General features: G+C 46.2%; 1 protein-coding gene across 1 annotated transcript; it reads left to right on the top strand.

Moving 5' to 3' along the window:
- The first annotated feature begins 259 nt into the window (after window positions 1–259).
- LOC136462286 (uncharacterized mitochondrial protein AtMg00820-like) lies at window positions 260–598 on the top strand. Its single transcript, XM_066461393.1, has one exon. The coding sequence runs from the start codon at window positions 260–262 to the stop codon at window positions 596–598; it is 339 nt and encodes a 112-aa protein (XP_066317490.1).
- Window positions 599–18,141: the final 17,543 nt, after the last annotated feature.

Below are 18,141 nucleotides of genomic sequence, written 5' to 3'. Positions count from 1 at the left end.
TACTGCCGCTGGTGAAGGATCTTGGTGTGCTCCACCACTTCCTCGGGGTCACTGTTGAGCCTCGCCCCACCGGCCTTCTCCTTCACCACCGGTGGCTCCTTCTCCGCCGGCGACCCCTACACCGCCGCCGCCGCCTCAGGCTGCCCATGTCGCGTCGCCGGTGTACCACCCGCAACTCCTTCACCGACACCCATGGCATGTTCACCCTATGGTGACGCGTCACGCGGCTGGTACCCTGCGGCCCCGGGCTCTCGCGACGATGCCCGACGACCCGCAGATCTCTCCTGTACCCTCTTCCCTTCGCGACGCCTTGTCAGACCCTCATTGGCGCCGCGCGATGGAAGAGGAGTACGCGGCTCTCCTCGTCAACCAGACATGGGATCTGGTGCCCCGTCCACCTGGATCCAACGTCGTCACCGGCAAGTGGATCTGGACACACAAGCGGTGGGCTGATGGTACCCTTGAGAGGTACAAGGCTCGCTGGGTTCTTCAGGGTTTCACTCAGCGCCCTGGAGTCGATTATGATGAGACTTTCAGCCCCGTGGTGAAGCCGGCCACCGTACGCACAGTGCTCTCCCTGGCTCTGATACCATGCTAGAATTCACATTGGGCTTGGGCTAACCCTAGAAGGGTAGTAATGTATATTAGTCATTCATGGGCCTCATGGGCCTAATACACTCATACTCCAACAGCTCTCTTGTCATGGGTTCTGGCTCTTTCCGAACCAACTGTCAGGGTTTTGTTTTGGTGGAGGAGGTCCTTGCACCGCACTAAGTCTGGGACTCAGGGGCGGGGGCTTGGAGTCCCAGTTTGGACAGGGACCTATTGTAGCCCTCAAAAGGGCATGGCACCCCAGGTGATCAGGTGGCCCCGAGCCAGAGCCTAGACACTCTCGATCACCCGACCCACGGCAGGCTCTAATAAAAAAGGAGGGCACCCCTGGGCCCAAGATTGACAATTCCCAAATAAGCTTGTCAAGCCCTCGCTCGAGTCGAAGACCTGCGCAACATAGGCTCACTAACGGGTCATCACCATCGTTGCTCGACCTCAACAACCAAGCAACGCCCATCACATTGGAGAAGAAGGCCACAAGCAGGGCACAACGCCCTTGTCAGCAAAAGCCATCCCTGCCAAGGAGGGTTCGGTCACCAGATGATCAAATTCAGCCCTTCGTCGTCATCACGCCAAGTGAGACCATGAAGGGCTCAGGGGCTCCTAATGAGATCCTAACATATGGGTATGTTAAGCCTCGAGTCTAGTGGTTCCCGAATGAAGAAGACCTCCTGACCGACCCCTCTAGGATCGCCGAGGCATGGGGGCTATATCCATCAGGTATGCTTGCGCATACCCTCTGGAGGAGAAACCCTACTGAGCCCGACTATGCCATGACCTCTACGAGGGGCTCGGAGGCTTGCTCGAGCCCAGAGGCTCCCGATCTACGCCAGCACTCTGACCCGACCCTTGGCTCCTGCCCGGCCAACGGCACCAGCCAAGGACCAGGTGCAAGAAGACACACCCTGAGCTACCAAGACTTGGGGGGCTCCTTGGTGCTGCCCCTTGGGCACAGCATTGCCGACCACTTTCCCGACAAGGTCACGCATGGGGCGTGACACAAGAAGACAAAGCTTCCCCACAGCCTCCAGGGGCTCGAAGGCTCCTAGGCCCATGCATCAGCCCCTGGAGAAGACCTCCTTCACCGTCAAGAAGACTCTAGAAGGTCCGCCTAAGGGGACGGTCCAAGCCAACATAGCCTGACACGCAGAGTGTCAAAACAGAGTAGCCGGACGATGCCCAAGGCTTCTTCGGCTCCACGACACCGCCACGGTCCACAACGCATCGCTGCAAGGCCCTCCTAGACTCCGGCACATGTAGACCATAGACTCGTTCCCCCAAACCGCCATGTACCCGACCTATCTCGTTATATAAGGGATAAGGTCAGACCTAGGGAAGGGGAACAATCATCAGAAGATCATTCCATTCTATTCCATTCCTTGGCCTCTGCTCAGCATCGAGAGCAAGGCAACCTAGAGAGGGGTACCGAGAGCTCCTCCACCGCATCCCGTCGTTTTCCTCCTCTCCGACGAGGGAAAGGCTCCACCGGCGATGAGGCAACCTTAGGATTAGCATTGAGCTAACTCCCTATCAAATCTCTCTACAACCTTGTTGTAACCCCCTGATTTTGGGTGCTTTTAAGTATAAGAATCATCAACTGCTGGACGTAGGGCATCGATTGGCCCGAACCAGGATAAATCGTTGCGTCCTCTCTGTGATTCTTGTGTTCTTGAGTCTACCCTAGCCACCGGAGACCCGTATTGTGACACCGACTCGAACAACAATACTTGTTGCGGTTCTGACCCCGCGACACTCCCCAACCCTTTTTTCCTTGGCAGTTTATTATGGTGAGAATGTATAGTGGGTTGATAGACCATCCGATGGTACTGTGCATCAGCTTGTTCAATTTGAAGAAGTTACTGATGTGCATCATATGATGCCTTGAGCACCTTAGTGGTAGCAGCATATCATCAGGCATGAAATATTAGGAGATTTTTAGCGGTGGCCATTGGAAAAACAGACAAAGCAGTCTGGTGACCCCGGTGAGGCATGGTGCATTATCTTGAGTTAACTTAATTTCTCAGCAATTTTTTTCAATAGCTAGGACCTCACCCATGGTGCACGTGTGCGTGTGTGTGTGTCCTACAACTTATTTGGAGCTCTCCCCGATCAAAAACAGTTGCATCTGACACTCATTTGGAGCTCTCCCCTACCATAGACAGTTGCATTGCACACATATTGCAAGACTTAGAGAAGGGTTTGAGGGCAGTTCAAGCCAAGGTAGGAGTTCTTAGGAGTGATCTTAGTATGCATAGAGATGCAATTGGCTTGGAGGTTGATCAAGTGAAGATCAATACTTATTACTCTTGGAGTTTGCTAGCTCATAGATGTCCAAGGATTATGTCACCTTCCCAGAAGAGTTGATTATCATAAGGCTCCTAGCTTTGTGCTTGGCTTGAGACCTACCAATCTACCAATCTGGAGTGGAGAATAATTAATGGGTACTCCTAGTGGATCTTGAGCCTTGGTGACTCAAGAGAGCTCAACCTTTAGTGGGTGCTCCAACCTGGACTAGAGGGTAGTGGCAACTGCTCGATATCACATACAGTAGAAACCCAGTTGTCTCTTATCCACTTTTCTTTCATGAGCATTAATTTCATTGCTTATCAATTATCATGTTGTGTGCTTGAGATAATGTGTGAAGTTTTTGTTAGATTTGATTTTGTTTCTTTGTTTGACGCACTAGCTAGGCTTCACTTGAGCAATTTTGTATGGACTATCTTTGCTAGTGTGATCCAACTAAGGACGACATGTCTTAGTGTGTGATGGCCTTAAGTACTCACCTTAGTTTGCTGTTGTAGTAATTTTAAGACCGATTCTTTCTTAGTGGTGAAACAGTTTTAATATATGATAGGTTAAGATTTGTTGTTTTAAATGTTTAGAGCTTCAATGTACCCTCTCTTGAGGCTATTTGATCTTTAGATCTTTCTAGAAGCTCCATGAGCCATTTCTCAATGGTGTAGCGAGGCGAAGTTGTTTAGAAATCTCCCAAGAGCTGCAAATTAATAATCTTCATATATAGGTCCTGAAGATGTGATTATGCAAAACTTTAATTCCACGTAGGCTGGAATATCAACATATATATAAATACAAGCATGACGACGATGTATACAGCAGTCTATACTCTATATATGCCTGTACTCGATCATCGCGAATAAGCTAATCGGACTCCCATGGTTAAGACTAATTATTGCCTGATCACGCGACACGTTGGGCTTTACGATGGAATACTTTAATCTCGAGTCACCAATAAGTGAGGCGCGCCTAACAACATTGCAGCCGAAGCGAACATTCTTCCAGCTACGCCTTCAAAATCGCGAGAACAAATGAAATTTTAGAATGGTTTGGCAAAGTTAGAAAAGCGAGCATTATTACAAGTTGTCATGGATTTCCAACAACGCCGGACAAAAATGTACCTTCTTGGCTGCTTCCTTTATGGCGCCGCCGCGCTTCTCTTCTTCATCTTCAAGACTATATATATACACACACACTCTAGCTTTCTCGAGAACAATCTTTCTAGGGCATTCTCGAGTACCATTTAAATCATTAGATGCGTGTGTGTATATGCAACTTTTCAATGCCTTTATGCATAACGACAGATGACTGTCTACATCTTGTTTTATATATATTTTTGAACGAATTAAGACCGTGCCTGTTTTATTGATATAGAAGAACAAAAAGAGTAAGTAACCCTGAGATGCTACCTGTAGGGGGAAAAAAAGGGGGAAATCCACAGTAACTTTAACTCAACAGCTGGATGGGCAAACAACACCACATAGCACAAGCCCTTCTCTAAGTGGTGCGCTAATTGACAGAATAATATGCATTTTTCTATCCGTGTGTATATAACCGATACAAAAATTTTGGTTTCCAGTAGTGACACGGACTACACAACATGTCTCGTGCTCGCCAAACCACAATTTTGGCTCCACGTCCGCCAAAACACCACACTGCACCGCCAGTAGTGGACGACAACATTGTCAAGTCGAAACGCCATCATCACCGTTTAGGCCGTGTGTCTTTTACATAGTTAAAGGACGGGGCCTGGCCCCAAAACTCTGAAAACAATCACCGCGCTTACGCCGTTGTCGCCAATGATAAACCCACACTAATACAAGGCGACCCTGCTGTGCCAACGATATCCCAAACCAATACAAGGCGCAACCCCTGCTATGAAGAGTTAGTTGCCATGGTCTGCTAGAAGCCATGTAGTCGCCACTCACCAGGCCATTAGATCCGCTTGGCATCACCTCTTGGCGTTGCCCCCACACTAGACTGGCCCCTGTCATGCAAGGCTAGCCGCCATAGTCTGCTGCAATGCAAACTATAAAATAAACTGATACTTGAGCAACTGCATCCGAGTTTCACCACGCTAACCATATCCACCAAGATCTGGCTGTATACGTCATAGCTCTTTTGGCAACACAACTGCCTCTTTGAAGGTAGCATAAGTATCACTCGGATCCTCGAATAGCCATCGGAAAGTCTCCTCTCGCACTAGACCGGCCAGAATTCCGGTCTTGTTCTTGATACACACCTCCTAGATTTCAGTCGCCTGAAATATGAGGGATTTTAGGCGACGCGCCCGCGACCGTCTCCCTACGCGCATCTTCCTTCTCTCTGGCGGCTTCTCTCTGGCGGCGGCGGCACGTCTTCCTTCTCCCCAACTCCAGCGACCTTAGAAAAAGGGAGGGGCCTGGGGGAGGCAGGCCGGCCAGACGATGGGCCGGGATGGCAAGAGGGCAGCTTAGGGTTCTGGTGGCGGAGGCGGCGGTAAGGCCAGGTAGGGACGGGGGCAAGGATCGCTATGGCGGCGGCGGGAGGGGGGAGGGGTAGAAGGAGGCTGCGGCGGCGGGGGCACGCGCTCACCCAACAGCGGCAGGGTCAGGGCGACTGGAGGAAGAATATGAATAGGCGCGGTAGCTGAAGCATTGGTTTAAGATCCAACGGCTGAGATCAACCACGCCTGGAAAAAATGAAAAAATTAGGCACATGAAGGATAGCAAATCCCTTCTTGATATTATTGTGGTATCTCTAAACAGAGTTGCAACTTGCGTGACTGCGTTAAGTTCTCTTGGCTCGCTAAACTAGAAGTTACATAATTGAAAAGTCATTTTCTGCTGCTACCACTTCTTCGTTCTGTCTATTGACTTAATTTATGATGTCGGACGACGCTGCTTCATGGGATTGCATCCTACCTAGGCACCTACCTCAAATAATTCCGTGATGACACACTCTCGACAGGCAGAGACGACCAACGACTCGATGCTAATGCTATTGCAAACTCTAACACACGATCGATCGGTCTCAAATTCTAATCGTGCGCATCACATCGATCATTGCCGGCAGGGGCTCGCATGGACATATGCATGCATGGCCGGCAGGCGTGTGCTCGCGCTGGACCCTAGCCGGCCTGCTGCTGCCGTCTGCACTCTGCAGAACCTAGGATCAAGATACGCGATCGACAGAGATGCATGTACACACCTTGCTAGGCGACTCGGGAGGCCAATCTTTGGCTGTGTTTAGTAGTAGGAATTTGGATTTTGGGACTACTGTAGCATGTTCATTTTTATTTGGCAAATAGTGTTCAAACATGGACTAATTAGGCTCAAAACGTTCGTCTCGCAATTTCCCACCAAACTATGCAATTAGTTTTTCTTTTCGTCTACATTTAATGCTCCATGCACGAGCCGCAAACATTCGATGTGACAAATACTGTAGCAACTTTTTGAAAGTTGAGGTCCTAAACACGGGCTTTATCTCGCTGTATGTGATGCCATATGCAGATCGACTGCATGCAACAGAGCCACACAGCACGTTCTGGCCATTACGACCTGCAGCATGCCCTGGCCTTGCAGTAACGCTGCTAGCCTTTAATTTTGTATAGAGGATCGGAGGTGCATGCAGATCACCCACCATACTTACCTTAGGGGTTAAGGATGTGTACATATACTATGATATATGTATCTATCTATATAAGAACTTTAAATTTGAGGCCTTTCACATCATCGCGCACTGTTCACCCGCGTTTTCACAGACCCAGATCGCTCTAGATCAACAGTACCAACCCGATAAGCTTTTTTCCCGAGAAAGGAACAGGGTCAGTCCGATAACAAATTTTCCCATTTTTTTCCCACCTCTTTCCCACGCGAAGCGTGGGCACCCACGCTAGTAAGACTATCTCCAACGACGGGAAACTAAATCAGAGACCCATTCCACCATTTACATCGCCTACAGTAAAAGGGTAGCGAACCCATATCTTTCAGTCTCCAACGGCGACCACAAAAGAAAAACGCGAGCGAGCAGGCGGCGGCGGGGGGCGGAGCGAGCGAGCGAGCGCGCCGGCTGGACGAGCGGCGAGGACTGGGTGGAGCTCGAGGGCGAACCAGATCTGGACGGGGAAGCAGCAGGCCTCGCCGCCGGCGCCTGGGCGGAGCTCGAGGGCGGAGCTCAAGGCCATGGTCGCCAAGAGCAGCGGTGGCCTGGGCGAGCAGCAGCGCACCTGCCTTCTTCCCTCCCTCTCCCGGCCGGATCCGGACCCCCTCCCTCCCCTTCTTCTTCCCCGACCCTCCCTCTCCCGGATCCGGCCAGTGGCGCCCACGCCGGCGGAGCTCGCGCCCGCGCTCGATCCCGTGCGGAGGAGGGAGATGGCGGAGGTGAGGAGGATGGCGTGGCCGAGGTGGAGGCGGGCCGCGCGCCGGGGCAGGGCTCGTCGCGCCGGAGCAAGCTTGCGCGCGCGCCGGCGGGGAGGTGGGCCGCAGCGCAGGGGAGGGCGCTGCGCCACTGCGGCTCCGACGGGGCCCCCACTAGATGTTTGCGTCGTCTCCCTTCGGAGAGGCAGAAATGCCTTCCGACTCGCCGAGCACCCAAAATGCGTATCCGGTTTCGGTCCTCCGTTGGAGGATGATTTTGGCTACCAAAAACACGGTGCAGTGTGTATTTTGTGTTTGCGCTCCGCCGTTGGAGACAGTCTATTCATCCGTACCTCCGCAAGACTCGGTCACTGTAGATCAGTAGTACCGGATCCGCGATGAACAGTGCTCACCCAATAAGGAACAGTACCAACCCGATAAAAGAACAGTACCAACTGGTACGGACCGATACAAACCTAATACAGAACAGTACGCGCCCTTTATGGAATAGTGCACACCCGTTCCATCTTTTTTCCCCTTTTTTTCCCGCCCTCCTTCCCACGCGAAGTGTGGGCACCCACGCTAGTATATTCTGTTTGTCATGAGGAGTTTATCTTATTAGTATCCTGTAAAAATGGCATGGCATGCATCCAGTGACCATCATTACCTGCAATGATTTTTCGCCGAGACAGGCAGAATGGGTGGCTAAACACATGATTACCTCTTTTGATTAATCTCACCTCAAAAGGAGGAACAATTTTGTGCTTTTTTTCCTCTCTTTTGCGGTAGAGTTAGGCATGATTATTATGTGTGTTTGTTTTGATTTGGTTCTAGGCTAATAAACGGGAATTTCTGATATAGAAATAAATTATTAAAAGAAACCAAGAAAAGGCGGAATTATGAATGAATAGCTAATGAAAAGGAAAAGGAAGTAATAGAGCACATGCCAGTATTTCACTGAAAAGAGTTGGCAGTCAGAATCCAGTGTACTACTAGTATACATATACATGCATGCATCTGTTTACTCTTTGAGCTTAATAACCTCTAGCTGTCACTACTGAACTTGATTAACATTCCATTAATCTGATAAGAGAAAAAGTAGCAGAACAAAAAGGGATGATGCGATCAAACTGATGACAAACAGATACGTATGTACATGTTTGCGACGATGTATTCTTCGTCAGCAGAAAAGTTGGCCCATTATATATTGTATTGTTTCTTCATCAGCATGGAGAAAGATTAGAAAGAAGCTGGCCCATTATTGTATCGTTAATTAGTTTATCTATATGCTGATTGCGGCCTTCTTCCTGGTGGTTTCGTGGCCGAACTAAAGGTAGAGACAACTGTTCCTTTTGGCCCAACTTCGTCCCAGCCGCCCGCCCCCCCCCCCCCCCCCCCCCCCCCCCCCAAACCTGTACTGCTGTACAGATCGCCGCTTGGCAGCTGCTTTTGGGGCAGAATAAAAATAGCGAGACCACTCTACTGTGTACGTACGTACTTGAGTTTCCAACCTTATAAGCTAGCGCCGCCGCCGGCCCTCGATCTATTATTACTAACTGAAGTTCCTATAACCCTACGTCCTCGCTCCTAAAATATAAGCCATTCTAGAAATTTTAGGGCAAAATATGAAGTACCAAACAAATGGCGCACGTAATCTTCCATGCATCATCAACAATAAAGATCTCTTATGCTTACCGTATTCTAAATCTGGTGATAGACATGACAGGTACACATGTAATTCGTGCTTTTTGAGGAGAGTTAATTCACTTAGAATATCTTATAATTTAGCATAAATTTTTGAATGCTAGTTATACCTTATATTTTAGGACGGAGAGAATAGTTTAGAGTACTTAAATTTAGGTAGCAACGTTCTCTCCCTAATTTAATCAACTTCTGATAATTACTATATAATCTGCGTTATTAGTTTATTTAAACTGCAGCTACTGATCAGTTATTGATTGAAACCATCACCAGTTAATTATTATATATATATATATTGGTCCCCTTTTATATCAGGAGACAAAAAAGGAGACAGAGAAATGGAATTTCACTGGTCCTCTCTTCCTCTCTGGTATATGTAGTAGCCCTCATTCATATCGATGAAAGCTAAGCTAGCACATCTGAACTCTCATATTGGAATATATTTTGGGATGTACAGATCAATTCCAACTTGGTGCCCCCAAACAAAAAGATGGTGGTCACTAAATGATTACAATCCTGCAGTAGATTCTCCATTTGTTGAATCCCTTTTTGCTGCTTGCAAACGTGATAATGACAGCCACAATAAAACTTATATTAATTATTGGATAATCACACACTGAATATATATGAGGGCAAGTAGTGTTGTGCTAATGATTTGTATGCGCGTGTGTGGCCCACCTTGATCTCTTCTTCCATGTACAGGACCACGTACGGCTCGGAGTTGGAATAATGCAATATATGCATCAATATTGTAATGGATATTGTTATCTTGGGAATATTGTTGTAATAGCTTAGGACCGGCCGAGATGGATTGCTCTAATTAAGAGACCAATGCAAGACACAGCAGGCAAAGCCAAAGGGAACTGAAACAGCTTGCGGTAACCTTAAACAAGAGCTAGTCGTAGCTGGCTAGCTGCATGCAGAAGGTACAGATTCGGAGATTAACCTAATTAAGGCAAAGGCACACACTCGGTTTCAGTTTTGACCTGTTGCCTTTCCACAGCAAACTAGCTGCGGCTGGCAAAGTAGCTTTTTGCAAATGCGCGTTTGCGTACTGCTCTTTACTCAAAAGTGAAATATTTTCAGTTTATCTCTTGATAATTGTAAATTGCATATGTAGAGGATCATGCATGACAACAAACTAGCTATAACCAGAAAGCGCATGCACGAGATATTTTGCTGGATATTTTTTCATAACGGCTTTTGGCATATATAGCGATATATAAAGAAATAAAGCAGAGCTAATTATAGGTGTTCTTGTACGTGAGAGAGAGCGATTGGCGGCGAGTTATGTTCCAACAAGGTGGACCAATGCAAGGATAGGATCAAAAGCTGTGCAGTGTGCAGCAGAAGCAGCTTCGTTCTCGATCGACCGCTTTGCATGAGCATGATGCATGCATGCTTTCCCAGTTTCCCTCCCTCTTTTCCGATGTCCGTCCCTCTCGATCTCTAGCTATAGCGGCTAGCTAGGGTCTGGACTCTGGACAAAAGCAGAGGCCTGGAAACCACGCGCGCCCCCCGGCGGCTTCTAGCTTTACTCTTTTGCGTTGCGTTGCGCTCCGGCCGGGGGGGCCGGCGGCCGCGTTAAGTTTCTCCTCCATCAATCGTATCATCATCTCCGGCTGCTGCTGCTGCAGATGCTATGTACGTACGTAGAACACGCGCTTTAGCATCATTTCACATCGCGCGATCTTGGCCGTCCACTCCCCCGCGATCCTCGATCTCGTACCCTTCCATCACCTTTAGTTATTCATTATTAGAACCCTAGCCAGCTTGCATCCACCAAGGCACCAAGCCATGGTCCGCAGCCCCCTCCTATATAAATCCAGGTGCCCCCCCTCCCCTCTCATCACCATTAAGCCAGCGCACAGTTGATCCATCCAAGCAATAAACTCGCTTAGCCACCACTAATCAAAACATACAGCTCTCTCGATCTCACTGCCGTCACTGAACTTTGCTTATTATTTGATCGAAGGAGGGCTAGCTACTAAACGAAGAAGATCATCAGAGCTTCTTCCAGCCGCCGCCGCCATGGGAGGCAAGTCGTTCTTCTGCCCCATCTTCAGCTTCCTGCGCAAGTCGAGGCGGTACGACGACGACATGAGCGACTGGGACGGCCGGACCGGCTACGTGCGCAAGGTGCGCTCCAGCGACGAGGACTACGGCGGCTGGTGGGTCGGCGAGCGCGACGTCGACCGCAAGGCCTCCGACTTCATCAACAACTTCCACCAGAAGAAGCTCACCGTCTAGCTGCCGCTACCGCTTGCCCAGCATATGGTCGTCGTCGTCGACATCGACGACGTACGAACACCACTGCGACTACATCGATAACGACGCGCCACTGCCGGCAGCACCACTGGCCGGTCCACGCTCATGCATGCAGCTACGACGTTTCATCATTTATTAGATTCCTTGATATTCTTATATGTTAATGTATGTTGATTATATTAGTTCATCTCGTTTGTGATGTTATTATGTCGTACGTGCTCATTTAATCGATCAGAGAGGGTGATGAATAATTCGATCTGCTGGACAGACCTAGATCGATGTATGTCGTTTAATTTGTTTGTATATATGTATGCGCTGTATGTGTACGTGTGTGTGGAGGCATGCATAGGGACGATGCATGGAGAGATGTATGTGTCGTTGTCCATCACACATTCACATGTACATCAGTTAACGTTAATTATCACCAAATAAATAATGTTATGTATGATCGATCTTGTTATCATATATAGACACATGCACCTATACGGCTATACGTACAACAATTTCTTCGTTTTGGACTTGCATATATTTTCAGCACTCTTTCTTCTCCTTGATTAGCATATGTGCTCCGTGTGCACATGCATTAGTAAAACAAGCTTGAACTAATTGATATTTGAGCAAATTAAAAGAGAAAGGCGATGACACAGAGATAAATCTATTACTTGCCTATCATTTTTGTACTTCCTCTTTGGAGCTGTCATCTTTCTCTTTGCATAATAAAGGAAGGGTTTGCATTGGCTACTGTCTACTGTCTACTGGTGTGAAAATCTGGAAGGTTTCACCCGATTTTTATGGCCATAAGGCCATTAGATCAACTTTTTAAATGGCTGAGATGAAACTGTTGGCGAAAAAGAATTTTCCACAAATTCATTTTTCTAAGTATCCTTGAACTAATAATTATCCACGTGAGTATGTCTGGGACGATACTACAACGTCTGAAATTAATCCACTTCTAAACCATAAAATTCTATGATCTTTTTTTAGGGTGCTTCAAAAAAAATTTATTTGAGATAGAACAGCTGCTGGTCCATTTGTCTTTTCACAATTTGCAATGCTCTCTCAAATCATCTTGAATTTGTTAGTTCACACTGACAAGAGAACGAAGGAGTGTCCCTTTTATGCAGCAACAAAGGAAGACGAAGATGAAAAGCAAGGTACATGAGTTGATAGTGGTCATCATGGTATCGTCCATTACTAGTAATACATAAAACTGACGAATCAATTACCCATTTCTAATTGTAAGGGACCGTGACGCCTAAGAGGATGGTGAATTAGGCAACTTAAAATTCTACTTATAAATTATGGCATCTTTTTCTATCCTTAGCAAAACCTATGCAAAAAGATAAACTATCTAAATGTGCAACTACGGTTTTGCTAGTGTGTTGCTATCTCTACCGCAAAAGGAGTTACGCAAATAATGTAAATGCGGAAGCTAAAGAGTAAGGTAGAGATATGCAAACTCCCGTCAACGACTCCGGTATTTTTACCGAGGTATCGAGAAGCGCGCAAGCTTCCCCCCAGTCCTCGTTGAAGCCCCTCGTAAGGAATCCCACGCAAGGGTCAAGCTCCCGGTCAGATAACTCCATGGATAGCTCTGGGCCTTCCCCACGTGCAAGCGGGTCTCCGGTTAAGCCACTCGTGGCAAAGCCTCTCCAGGACCGCTCCCTGTCGTCTTCACTATCAAGCTTCCGGCCGAAACGCCGCGGACCTTGTTCCCTCCGGTACACGGTGACGGCCACACCACAAACCCGGTTCATGTGATCTTGCAAGCTACAAGCCCCTCCGATGTACAACAATGATGCGCGCAAGCACCAAGTGGTAAGAGGTATGCAAACCTCACAAAACACTAGGCCTAAACCTAGAGCAAGCTTATAAGTGATGGTCTAATCAACCTAAGCACTTCGCAAAGCACCTACGCTAATCACCTAATGAATCACTAAGCACTATGCAAGTGGAGATCACTAAAATGGTGTATCAACACCCTTGGTATGTTTCCTCAACTCTCACATGTCAAATGGCTGGTTGGGGGTCTATTTATAAGTCCCATGGAGAAAGTAGCCATTGGGGACGAAACCCAGCTTTCTGCTACTGACCGAACGCTGTGTCGTCCTGTTGTCCCAACCGTTGAGCACACCCGTAGTGATCGGACGCACTTTCGAGTCCGGTCATCACCGACTGGATGCGTCCGGTCGCATTTGCGCCGCTCTAGGCATGATCGAACGCTGCACTTTGTGCGTCCGGTCATCCAGTGCCGCTGCGTCCGATCCTCACTGAGTTGTTGCCGCGACGATGAACAGTGAAGTCCGTGCGTCCAGTCACTGCCTCGCTCAACGTCCGGTCGCTGCTGCTGATGCTAGCTATTGCCGAGCAACTGATCGGATGCATCCGGTCCTCATAGGGCCGCGTCCAATCACCTCTGTCGAGCTCGTTTCTTCGCGATCTTATGTCCGGCTTGGTTCCCATCTTCGTGCTTGGACTTTGTTTGATATCTTAGGTCTTCTCTTGTGCTTCTAGGGACTTGCTTATGGTGTTGATCGTGGGATCATCATGTCACCTTCGTCTAAGTCACATCTTGCACCCTATTAAACTATACTTGCAAATTCATTAGTCCAATTTGGTTGTGTTGGTCATCAAACACCAAAATCCAAAGTAAATGAGCCTAGGGTCCATTTTCCTTACAATCTCCCCCTTTTGGTGATTGATGACAACACGGCCAAAATAAGCAAATAATAAAAATTTTGGAATTTAAAAACTATTTACTTGCTAGGATGCAATGCAAAGGGCAAGGTTATATGATGCTAAAAGATACAACATGTAAACATCTTTAGAAACTTATCTTGCCCTTGCAAATGTCCCTATGTGACATTATGGATTTAAGCCTCCCCCTAACTCCATAATCCACTATTCTTTCTTTCTCGGACCATTACCACTTGTAAATTATTATGATCGGGCTTGCTTTTGGTCCTACAAATTCTCTTCCTTTGGAATCAAACACCGAAAAGGAAGACATTAGTAGCACAAGGGAGGGTCAAAGTTTGTGATCCTTTGTATGTGGAGTGGAATAGGTCACAAAATTTGACTCTCACATTACGTAGACTAAGCTCCCCCTAAATATATGCATACATATGATGGAGAATGTAATTTATGCATAATTGGCAAATTAATGCTCAAGGGAGTTTAATCTATATAATGCATGGAGAAAGCATATAAATACCAAAGTGAAATCAACATGATGATATCGGTTTAGAAATACCACATGTGGAACTCAATTTGATTTATACCACTTGCAATAGGTGATGGATATTTGAAGTATGATGCTTAACTCTGGGGACTCCATTTTTCTTGCAATGAGACTACTACACACATGATAAGCTTGAAAGGGTATTAGTCTCAAAGCATCCAACTTGTAGAGTAATCTCCCCCTAAATTTGTGCACACAAGTATGGAATACTTGTAGGAGACATGCACATTGATTTTAGAATAAAAAATACCACTTGAAAAATGATATCACATGAATGTGAGAATCATTTTTGAAAGTGATATTTGGGAGAATTTATCTACAATCTGGACTTTGGCACATATTAGATGAACAATTGTAAAACAAGCTATGTGTCGTGCTCCTAAACAATTTAAACCATGTAGGTTTGCTCCAAGGGTTAAGAGTGAAACCGAACAAGCCTACCATAAGATATACAAGTGTATGCAAGACAAAAGATTAAACATGCAAATACAAACCTAGGCATAAAAAGGAACTAGATGCTGATTGAAATTGCAAGAAATTAAATCTAGTTACATAACATGGGAAGGGAAATTTGGGTCCATAGTATTCACTAACCCACTTGGCAATTACCTTGTCCATAATGATGCACCCCATGAAATGCACCCATACTTTGCCAAGTCTTCAAATTCTCCGAAGTCCATCAGACTTCTCACTTCCCTTTTAGGATCCAAACCTTCTTGGTGCTCTTCATGTTGGAAATGATCTCCTTTGGCACCCAAATGTGTTTAGCCCCATTGTTGGCTTGCTTGTTCACCTTGATGTCCACCACCTTGTTATTTTTCTTTTTCTTCAAGAGATAAGGTGTGGAGGCCTTTTTCTCCACCTTGTTGGTGTAGGTGTTGGAGAGCTTGCTTGTTTCCTTTTTGTTTTTCTCTTTCTTCTTAGCTCCTCCCCTATTCTTCACCTTACACTCATAGGACTTGTGGCCTTCCTTGTGGCATATGTAGCAAACCACGGTTTGTCCTTCATCAAGCTTCTTCACTCCCTTAATGGTGTTATCTTGATGAAGTTGAGCTTGCTCCGTCTTGCCTTTCACTTGAGTCAAGTCCTTGTTGAGGCAAGCCACTTCTTGTTTCAGTTGCTCATTCTCCATTGCGACCTCTTATGTGCATGTTTCTACAATAACTTTCTCAACACAAACTTGGTTGCACAATGGTGAGTCTAAACATAAATCGTTACAAGAAGTAGAGGCATCCTTTTTAGGCATGTCAAAGATTGAACCTTTCTTTTTAGGTGCCTCGGTGGGGGTTATACCGATGGCTTCAAGATTAGCAACTTTATTAGTTAGCTCATCACAATGTTTGCACATAGTTTCCATTTTAGCAAGCAAACTTTTATAAGCATCTTGTGAGCTAGCTAACTTTTCTTTTAATTTTTTATTTTTCTTTACAAGTTGCTCATCATTGATTGTGCATGCATTTGTTGTTGCACTGGCCTCAATTTGCTCAATTTTAGTAGATAGTTCAATATTGAGATTAGCAAATGTCTGATATTGTTCAAGCAAGGTTTTATATGCTTCTTATGAACTATCTAACTTTTCTTGCAATATTTTTAGCTCCTTTTGTTGGCTAGTGCAAGCCTTAGCATATTTAAGATTTTCTTGCACAAGTTCATTAAGAGAAGGCATTTCATCATCACTATCACTATCACTCTCACTCGAGGATGAGCTTTCGTTACCTCATGCCATAAGGAAAATACAAGAAGAGCTTGATGATGAGTGCTTGTGGCATCGCCTCTTGTGATGGTCTTCTTCTTCACTTGAAGAATCATCCCATGACCTTATTGATGTGAGGGCTTTGTCCTTGCATGCCTTCTTCTTTGTCTTGGGTGTGGGCTTGTTTTGACAAACTTCCACAAAGTGCCCTAACTCATCGCATCCATAGCATCTTTTCTTTCTTTGCTCATTTCTTTGATTGGTGAAGATGAAATCTTGAATTTGGATGGGCACACCCTTGACGTTGAGCCTTTGGATCATCTTCTCTATCTTGTTGACAAGTTTGATTGATTCTTCATCAAGGTCGGAGGTGGAGGAGGAAGATTGATCATCATCAATTGAATCTTCATCATCATCATCATCATCATCATCATCTTCTTCTTCTTCTTCTTCTTCTTCTTCTTCTTCTTCTTCACTTGAGGAGCTTGAGCTTGTCTCAACTTGCTTGCCCTTCATCTTCTTTTTCTCATTACATGCGAGAGCTTTACCTTTGCTTGATGACGAGGCTTCTTCTTGACCCATCTTCCGTGATATTTCAAATGTCACTATCTTGCCAATGACTATAGCTAGGGTCATGGTGCTCAAGTCCTCCATATTGTGAAGGATGGTGATGATGCTTGCATATTTTTTTGTGGTAGCACGGAGATGATCTTCCTCACGATATCCGCATCATCTAGCTTCGTTAATCCTATTGAATGGAGCTCATTGATAATTAGATTCAAACAAGAATACATATCATGAACAAGCTCATAATCATTCATTTTAAAGGAATCATAATTTTGTTTAGCTAGACAATGTTTTTGCTCATGGACATTAGTTGTGCTGTCATGGAGCTCTTGGAGTTTTAACCAAATTTCATGTGCCATATTTAAAGTGAACACTTGGTTAAACACATCCATGCTAAAAGATTCAAACAAGCAATTTTTAGCTCTAGCATTGAAATAAATTTCTTTTTCTTCACTTTTTGTGGGTTTATTGGGATTCTTAATGGGTTTCATCCCATTACGAGTGACTCTTCAAACACCCAAATCTACCGCTTCAAGGTGACAAGCCATTCTATCTTTATAGTAGGGGAAGTTAGTGCCGTCAAAATATGGAGGCCTAGAGGTATCCATCCCAACCACTCTAAAAAGCATTGGCTCAATCGCGGTGAAGCCAAAGGTCCAAATTGAGTCAACCGGCTCTGATACCACTTGTAAGGGACCTTGACGCCTAAGAGGGAGGTGAATTAGACAACTTAAAATTCTACTTCTAAACTATGGCCTCTTTTTCTATCCTTAGTAAAACCTATGCAAAAAGATAAACTATCTAAATGTGCAACTACGGTTTTATTAGTATGTTGCTATCTCTACCTCAAAAGGAGTTATGCAAACAATGTAAATACGGAAGCTAAAGAGTAAGGTAGAGATATACAAACTCTCATCGACGACTCCGGTATTTTTATCGAGGTATCGAGAAGCGCGCAAGCTTCCCCTAGTCCTCGTTGGAGCTCCTCGCAAGGAATCCCACGCAAGGGCCAAGCTCCCGGTCGAGTAACTCCATGGATAGCTCCGGGCCTTCCCCACGTGCAAGCGGGTCTCCAGTTAAGCCACTCGTGGCAAAGCCTCTCCCAGACTGTTTCTCGCCGTCTTCACTATCAAGGTTTCGGCTAAAACGCCGCGGGCCTTATTTCCTCCGGTGTACGGTGGCGGCCACACCACAAACGTGGTTAGTGCGATCTCGCAAGACTATAAGCCCCTCTGATGTAAAACAATGGTGCACGCAAGCACCAAGTGGTAAGAGGTATGCAAACCTCACAAAACATTAGGCCTAAACCTAGAGCAAGCGTATAAGCGGTGGTCTAATCAACCTAAGCACTTCGCAAAGCACCTACGCTAATCACCTAATGAATCACTAAGCACTATGTAAGTGGAAATCACTAAAATGATGTATCA

Source organism: Miscanthus floridulus, chromosome 7, assembly GCF_019320115.1.
Source record: "Miscanthus floridulus cultivar M001 chromosome 7, ASM1932011v1, whole genome shotgun sequence".
In the NCBI taxonomy this organism is placed as follows: Eukaryota; Viridiplantae; Streptophyta; class Magnoliopsida; order Poales; family Poaceae; genus Miscanthus; species Miscanthus floridulus.
The sequence above is the reverse complement of the archived record's forward strand: the minus strand, read 5'-3'. Positions and strand labels throughout refer to the sequence as shown.